Consider the following 8,311-nt stretch of genomic DNA (forward strand, 5'->3'; position numbering starts at 1 on the left):
CCTGGAGAGCAACCAGATCAGATTGAAGCAGGAAGATAAGAGGGCTCTCAGGAAAGGTTTTCTTCCAACAATAATGGAAACAGATTACCAGTGTGAACATACTAAGAGGATATTTATACCTACTAACAGAGTTTGGGATGGATTACTGTAGATACACAGAAAATAAAGCAAACGGTAAAAAAAGAAAAAAATTATCACAAAAGTTGCACAAAAAAGAAATTATCATGGTATATATGTTTCATGATTCACAATGGGTAATGATATGACCAAAAATGTGGTATACCTATGTTAGAGTAACGGGGTATAAAGAAGTGAAAGGAGCCTAAATCCTCATCTTTCATAAGAGAAAGTCTATATAAGACTGCTGTCTTTTTATCCAAAATCTTGTAAAACTATTTCCATTTTATAACTTTTAGAAAATTTTTGAAGTCTGGTTTAAAACTATTTTAACAATAATAACGCTTGTTATTAAGCTAACAATAGTTAATAACCTTAGTTTTTATAAAAATTAAAATTATGTAAGACTTCAAAAAACCAAAAGGTATTGTATCACATTATTTGAGATTCTTGAGTCAGCAAAATAGAAGAATTTCAGTGGGTAATGTGATTAGAGCTCAACGCGTGAGTCAGTGATTTGGAGGGTTGGTGATTTTTTTTTTAGCAATGACAAGATCCAAGATGTGACTATGTGACCAGGTGACTGAGAAAAAGAAGTAAGGGAATTAAGAAGCCAATGTGTTAGCTGAATTGTCAATCCAGACGCTGAAGATGACTAAAAATGATGTGTGACTGTGCTATTTTCCAGGTCCACTTTTCCACTCTTCACTACCATGTTTTCTGCCCCAGTATGCTTGACCTCTATGGAAAAGATCAACAGGTTCCTGAGTCTCCTAGTTCAGGGTTGGGTTTGCCCAATGGGGTATCCCAAGAGGAAGTCAGGAGAATAAGGTGTAGATATTTATTCCTCCAACTTCCTCCCTGCAAAATCACCTCATGATGGCTAGGGCCCTTCAAATGAAAACTACCATTCCTCTCAAGGCAGTCAACTCCATACTCCTCTTGAGAGCTCAAGAAGTAACCACTCCCTATCTTATTTCTTATGGCTTAGGGCTATTAACTGTTTGGCTCTAGGTTTCTACACTTTAATGGCACATTATATCCGTATCTTTATAAATAGTACCTTTATAAAACAAACCCTTCTCAAATTAACCTATTTCAAGTGTGCATCTGTTTCTCTTGGGACCTGACTGACTGTAAACAGTGATAATGATGATAATGGTGAAGATGCAGAGCTGTAATAAGAGACTCAGTTCAGTTCAGTCGCTCAGTCGTGTTCAACTCTTTGCAACCCCATGAAACGCAGCATGCCAGGCCTCCCTGTCCATCACCAACTCCCAGAGCCTACCCAAACTCATATCCATAGTCGGTGATGCCATCCAACCATCTTATCCCATTGTCCTCTTCTCCTCCCGCCTCCAATCTTTTCCAACATCAGGGTCTTTTCCAATGAGTCAGCTTTTCACATCAGGTGGCCAAAATATTGGGAGTTTCAGCTTCAGTCCTTCCAATGAACACTCAGGACTGATCTCCTTTAGGATGGACTGGTTGGATCTCCTTGCAGTCAAAGAGACTCTCAAGAGTCTTCTCCAACACCACAATTCAAAAGCATCAATTCTTCAGCACTCGGCTTTCTTTATAGTCCAACTCTCACATCCATACATGACTACTGGAAAAACCATAGCCTTGACTAGATGGCCTTTGTTGGCAAAGTAAGGTCTCTGCTTTTTAATATGCTATCTAGGTTGGTCATAACTTTCCTTCCAAGGAGAAAGCATCTTTTAACTTCATGGCTGCAGTCGCCATCTGCAGTGATTTTGGAGCTCAAAAAAACAAAGTCAGCCACTGTTTCCCCATCTATTTGCCATGAAGGGATGGGACTGGATGCCATGATCTTAGTTTTCTGAATGTTGAGCTTTAAGCCAACTTTCTTCTCTCCTCTTTCACGTTCATCAAGAGGCTCTTTAGTTTTTCTTCACTTTCTGCCATAAGGGTGGTGTCATCTGCATATCTGAGGTTATTGATATTTCCCAGATCACAAAACTAACTAAACACTAAGACCCCTGGTGGCTTCTTCAGTGGTAAAGAATCTGCCTGCCAATACAGGAGAAGCAGGCCCAATCCCTGAGTCTGGAAGAGCCTCTGGAGAAGAAAATAGAAACCCACTCCAGTATTCTTCTTGCCTGGGAAATCCCATGGACAGAGGAGCCTGGCGGGCTACAGTCCTTGAGGTAGCAAGAGTCCAATTCAACTTAGCAACTAAATAAAGACAAATAAGACCATATAAAAATGATTTTCTTATGTAGCCTACAGTGAGTCTTAATTCCTTTCTGCTCTCATGTGGTCATCCAGGACTTGAGTTTCCGATTTTTTTTTTAAGTGTAATATTCAAAGTCGAGGTAGCAAATTTTAAAATACTTATTATGCACTTACAGCCAAGGAGCCCTCAAAAGGGCAGAGCATCTTTAAGTACTAGGTATGAGTTTTAAAAAAAAAATGGGAAGGGAGGGGGCAAATTTTATAATATGCTTAGGTGTATGAAATGCAAAAATAAGAAAGGTAAAGTCAACAAGATCACCAAGTATACATACCCACACAAAATTAAAGCAAAGCAAGGCTAAGTAGGAAAATTAGGGGAGGAAGCATAATGCACGTGATTCAAACGCACAAAATACAACGTATATGAAGTGAAGTGAAGTCGCTCAGTCGTGTCCAACTCTTTGCGACCCCATGGCCTGTAGCCTATCAGGATCCTCAGTCCATGGGATTTTCCAGGCAAGAATACTGGAGTGGGTTGCCATTTCCTTCTCCAGGGGATCTTCCCGACCCAGGGATCGAACCCGGGTCTCCCTCATTGTAGGCAGATGCTGTGCCGTCTGAGCTACCAGGGAAGCCCGATCTGCTATTAAAAACAAATAAATATTTGAATATTAAAAGACAGGCTCCCAATAAATTAATCCCCTCACTGGACGCAGACACAATTATCTGTAATAATCAAGGCAGCTTTGATATCTATATCTTATAGAGAAGGTCAAAATCAGGAGAAAGATAAGATTAGAGAACTGCAAAGATTTTCTGAAACCAGAATTGATTTCTTTTTTATGTTGCACTCCAAAACACAAGAAAAAACTCACGAGGATAAGGATCGAGAAACCTGAGAAGCTACGAGAATACAATACTCAAACTAGAGTGAAAAGCAGCAAAGAACAGTTAAGATGTAAGCTACGACTGGAAAGGAATTACCAGACGTAACACCTAGACACCGAAGAGAGACGGATAAAGCATCCTTAGAAGATAAAGACCGGGATTGGATTTGGTTGAAGAAAGACAAAACGGAAAAGCAAAGCCTAAGAAACAAGTAGCAGCAAGTGTAAAACTTAAGAGGAACAGATCGAAGCCACAAGCAAGAAGTATAGGACTTACAAATCACATTCTACGGGGAGGGGAAAGGGCCACTTCGCGACCGACCAGTGCAACTAGTTTCCGAAAAGCGGCGGCGATGTAGGTTCGCAGCCCCACCCCGCGGGAGCAGCTCCTCCCCAAGGAAGACCTCACGAGGCCAACCGCTGGACTCCAGCTCGAGCTTAGGTCCTATCCAGCCCTTGCCCCGCGGCGCAGAACGGCCTCTCCCGGCCCCTCACCGAACGCTGCAGCTCCCCAAGCCAAAACGAGGCGCGCTCCTTTCCGCTGGGATCTGGGTCGTGGTACAGCGCCTGCACTGCCTGGTACACGAGCTGCAGTGTCGGCTTTGCTCCTTCCATGGTGGTAGAGGTGGTGGCGGCAGCGACGGCTCTGGCTCTTCTCCCGAGGCTCCTCCGGTTGCTCCGCCCTCGCGCTTCCTCACTGTGTCGGCCACGGCCGCTCCCTGACTGGCGCCATCTCCTCTTTGGCCGTTACCAGGGCAGATGGGTTCCTCGTGGAAGTTACCCCCTCGGAAACACAGGTTAGATCGTATTCAAGTTCCTGGTCGTTTTTCCGATCTTTCCACAAGACTCCACACTTCTGAATCCAGACGCCGGTGCTAGCTTCCTGACCTGCTGACTTGCCCTCCGGAGGCTGTCCCGGCAAGACAGAGACCATGCAGCGTACCTCAGCAGCCTTTACCCGGACCGGAAGCGGCTGCACCAAAACCTTTGGCACACTTCCGTCTGGTGCGTTGTAAACGGCCTCCGTGCCGGCACGCCTCCTCTTTTGTCCCCGCCCCCTCCCGGAAGCGACCCTACAGGGACAGGAGCCGGTAAGAAGTGGATCTCGACATTTCTTACCTGGGTCTGGAGCTCTGCGACCCTCGTGGCTGGCACACCTGTGCAGCATTCCTCTCGTTGGCAATGGATCCGAGGTCTTCCCTCCCGCTTCCGACTTCTTCAGCCCTTCCCAGAGAATCTTTTAGGACCCCCGTGGACAAGTCAATTCAACTGTGGCCTGACACTGAGTACTGAAAAGCCAAAGATGACTTAAGACAGCATTTGTATGCTGACTCTAATGGAGGAGACAGACATACAATCAAGTAACTAGCGTACAAACCTGGGAAATGTGCCATGTTGAAAAAAATAGAAAATGCCTAGAACCCTCTTTCCGCGAAATTCTTACACCCAAAAGGGTGTAATTCTATTGCGCAGGACACTGACTCCCGAGTATTTGCACAAACACACTGAATTCTGGTTTTGTGTATGCCTTTCATTCTGAATCAAACATCAGTTCTACAACAATTATCAGTACACAAACGAATATAGAAATCTTGGAATCCGTACTAGGGAGAAAATTTCCAAACATGGCTATGTCTCCTTTGCAATAATAAATAACTGCTACCATTTGATAAATGCTTACAATGTATGAAGCACTATAGTTACAAGGTCTTATTTAATCCTTTTGACAGTTAATAGAAACTAAATCCCCGTTTTAAAGAATCAGAACTAGGTAATGTAATCTGCCCAAGGTTACAAATTTCTTGAATGAAAATCAGGATTTGATCCAAATCAATTTGGCTCCAGAGCCTGTTAAAGAATGCCATCTCTAACATTCTGTGTACTAGTTTCTTTCTGAATTGTTATTGCCAAAAGATTATAACTACCAAGGTCGCAATGAAAACAGGTACTGTACTCTATATAATTTCTGACAAAAGGAAAGAAACTTGATATTTTGGTTCCCTAATTCATCTATTCATTAAAAATTTAGTAAGACCATCTTGGTCTCTGCCCTCATGGAATTTATAGTCTAAATGCAAAGAAATACAAGTTACTCATTACACTTTAAAAGGTATATTAATATCCACAAGTAAAAGAATGATATTGGACCTACCTTGCACCATATTAAAAAAATAAAAACTAAATGTAAGAGCTAAAATTATGAAACTGTTAGAAGAAAACAGGAGTATGTCTTCATGAGCTTGGATTAGACAGTGGTTTGTTAGATACAGCACCAAAAGCCCAATTAACAAAAGGAAAAACAGATAAACTGGACTTCATCAAAACTAAAATCTTTTGTGTCTCAAAGAACAATATTAAAAGAGTGAAATGAAAACCCACAAAATGAAAGAAAATACATAAAACTCAAATATCTGATAAGGGATGAGTTGTTGTTCAGTCCCTAAGTCATATCCAATTCTTTCTGATCCCATGGACTGAAGCATTCCTGGCTTCCCTGTCCTTCACTATCTCCAGAAGTTTGCTCAAACTCATGTCCATTGAGTCGGTGATGCCATCCAACCATCTCATCCTCTGTCACCCCATTCTCCTCTTGCCCTCAATCTTTCCCAGCATCAGGATATTTTCCAATGAGTTGGTTGTTTGCATCAGGTGGCCAAAGTATTGAAGCTTTAGCTTCAGCATCAGTCCTTCCAGTGAATATTCAGGGTTGATTTCCTTTAGAATTGACCAGTTTGATCTCCTTGCTGTCCAAGGGATGCTCAAGAGTCTTCTCTGGGACCACAGTTCAAAAGCATCAATTCTTTGGTGCTCAGCCTTCTTTATAGTCCAATGCTCACATCCATACATGACCACTGGAAAAACCATACCTTTGACTAGACAGACCTTTGTTGGCAAAGTGATATCTCTGCTTTTTAGTACACTGTCTAGGTTTGTCATAGCTTTCCTTCCAAAAAGCAAGCATCTTTTCATTTCATGGCTGCAGTCACAATCTGGAGTGATTTTGGAGCTCCCCCCCCCCCCAAAAAAAGAATCTGCCACTGTATCCACTTTTCCCCTATCTATTTGCCATGAAGTGATGGGACCGGATGCCATGATTCTAGTTTTTGGAATTTTGAGTTTTAAATCAGCTTTTTCACTCTCTATTTTCACCCTCATCAAGGGGCTCCTCAGTTCCTCTTCACTTTCTGACATTAGAATAGTATCATCTGCATACCTGAGGTTGTTGATATTTCTCCCAGCAATTTTGATTCCAGCTTGTGATTCATCCAGGGTGGCAATTCACATTATACACTGCATAGAAGTTAAATTATCAGGGTGACAAAATACAGCCTTGACCTACTCCTTTCCCAATTTTGAACCAGTCTGTTGTTCCATGTTCGGTTCCGGTACTTCTTGTCCTGCATACAGGTTTCTCAGGAGGCAGGTAACTTGGTCTGGTATTCCCATTTCTTTAAGAATTTTCCATAGTTTGTTGTGGTCCACAGAGTCAAAGTCTTTAGCACAGTCGATGAAACAGAAATAGATGTTTTTCTGAAATTCTCTTACTTTTTCTTTGATCCAGTGAATGATGGCAATTTGATCTCTGGTTCCTTTCAGTTCAGTTCAGTTGCTCAGTTGTGTCTGACTTTTTGCAACCCTATGGACTGCAGCATGCCAGGCCTCCCTGTCCATCACCAACTCCCAGAGCCTACTCAAACACATGTCCATCGAGTCAGTGATGCCATCCAACCATCTCATCCTCTGTCGTTCCCTTCTCATCCTGCCTTCAGTCTTTCCCAGCATCAGGGTCTTTTCCAATGAGTCAGTTCTTCACATCAGGTGGCCAAATTATTGGAGTTTCAGCTTCAGCATCAGTCCTTCCAATGAACACCCAGGACTGATCTCCTTTAGGATGGACTGGTTGGATCTCCTGGCAGTCCAAGGGACTCTCAAGAGTTTTCTCCAATACCACAATTCAACAGCATCAATTCTTCAGCACTCAGCTTTCTTTGTTGTCCAACTATCGCATCCACACATGGCTACTGGAAATAAAATAGCTTTGATTATATGGACCTTTAATGATAAAGTAACATCTCTGCTTTTTATTATGCTGACTAGGTTTGTCATAGTTTTTCTTCCAAGGAGCAAGCATCTTTTAATTTCATGGCTGCAGTCACCATTTGGACCCCAAGAAAATAAAGTCTCTCACCACTTTCCATTGTTTCCCCACGTATTTGCCATGAAGTGATGGGACCAGATGCCATGATCTTAGTTTTTTGAATGTTGAGTTTTAAGCCAGAAGAAAACAGGAGTATGTCTTCATGACCTTTGAGTAAACAATGGTTTCTTAGATATGGCACCAAAGTACAGTTAACAAAAGGAAAAATAGATAAATTAGACTTCATCAAATCTAAAAACTTGTCGCTCAAAGTACACTATTAAGAAGGTGAAATAATCATCTGCAAAATGAGAGAAAATACTCCAGTCTCTTCTTTCACTTTCATCAAGAGGCTCTTTAGTTTCTCTTCACTTTCTGCCATAAGGGTCGTACATCTGTGTATCTGAGGTTATTGATATTTCTCCTGGCAATCTTGATTCCAGCTTGTGCTTCATCCAGCCGGGCATTTCGCATGATGTACTCTGCATATAAGTTAAATAAGCAGGGTGACAATATACAACCTTGTGTACTCTTTTCCCAATTTGTAACCAGTCCATTGTTCCATGTCCAGTTCTAACTGTTGCTTCTTGACCTGCATACAGATTTCTCAGGAGGCAGGTCAGGTGATCTGGTATTTCCATCTCTCTAAGAATTTTTTGCAGTTTGCTGTGATCAACACAGAGGCTTTTATGTAATCATTAAGGCAGAAATAGATGTTTTTCTGCAATTCTCTTGCTTTTTCTGTGATCCATAGGATGTTGGCAATTTGATCTCTGGGTCCTCTGCCTTCTCTAAATCCAGCTTGAACATCTGGAAGTTCTCAGTTAACATACTGTTCAAGCCTGGCTTGGAGAATATCGAGCATTACTCTGCTAGGGTGTGAGATGAGTGCAATTCTGCAGCAGTTTAAACATTCTTTGGCATTGCTCTCCTTTGGGATTGGAATAAAACTGACTTTTTCCAGTCCTGT

At 42.1% G+C, this 8,311-nt stretch overlaps 1 protein-coding gene across 3 annotated transcripts in view; it reads right to left on the reverse strand.

Moving 5' to 3' along the window:
* The window catches only part of TNPO3 (transportin 3), a 76,074-nt gene extending 71,897 nt beyond the window's left edge, over positions 1-4,177 (reverse strand). For all 3 annotated transcript variants that reach the window (XM_043463687.1, XM_043463688.1, XM_043463689.1), the window contains exon 1: positions 3,699-4,177. In XM_043463687.1, the coding sequence (XP_043319622.1) occupies positions 3,699-3,818 (120 nt within the window). In that variant the 5' untranslated portion in view covers positions 3,819-4,177. The remainder of the gene's footprint in view (positions 1-3,698) is intronic.
* Between the last annotated feature and the right edge of the window lie 4,134 nt (positions 4,178-8,311).

The sequence above is a fragment of the Cervus canadensis genome, chromosome 3 (assembly GCF_019320065.1).
Source record: "Cervus canadensis isolate Bull #8, Minnesota chromosome 3, ASM1932006v1, whole genome shotgun sequence".
Classification (NCBI taxonomy): domain Eukaryota; kingdom Metazoa; phylum Chordata; class Mammalia; order Artiodactyla; family Cervidae; genus Cervus; species Cervus canadensis.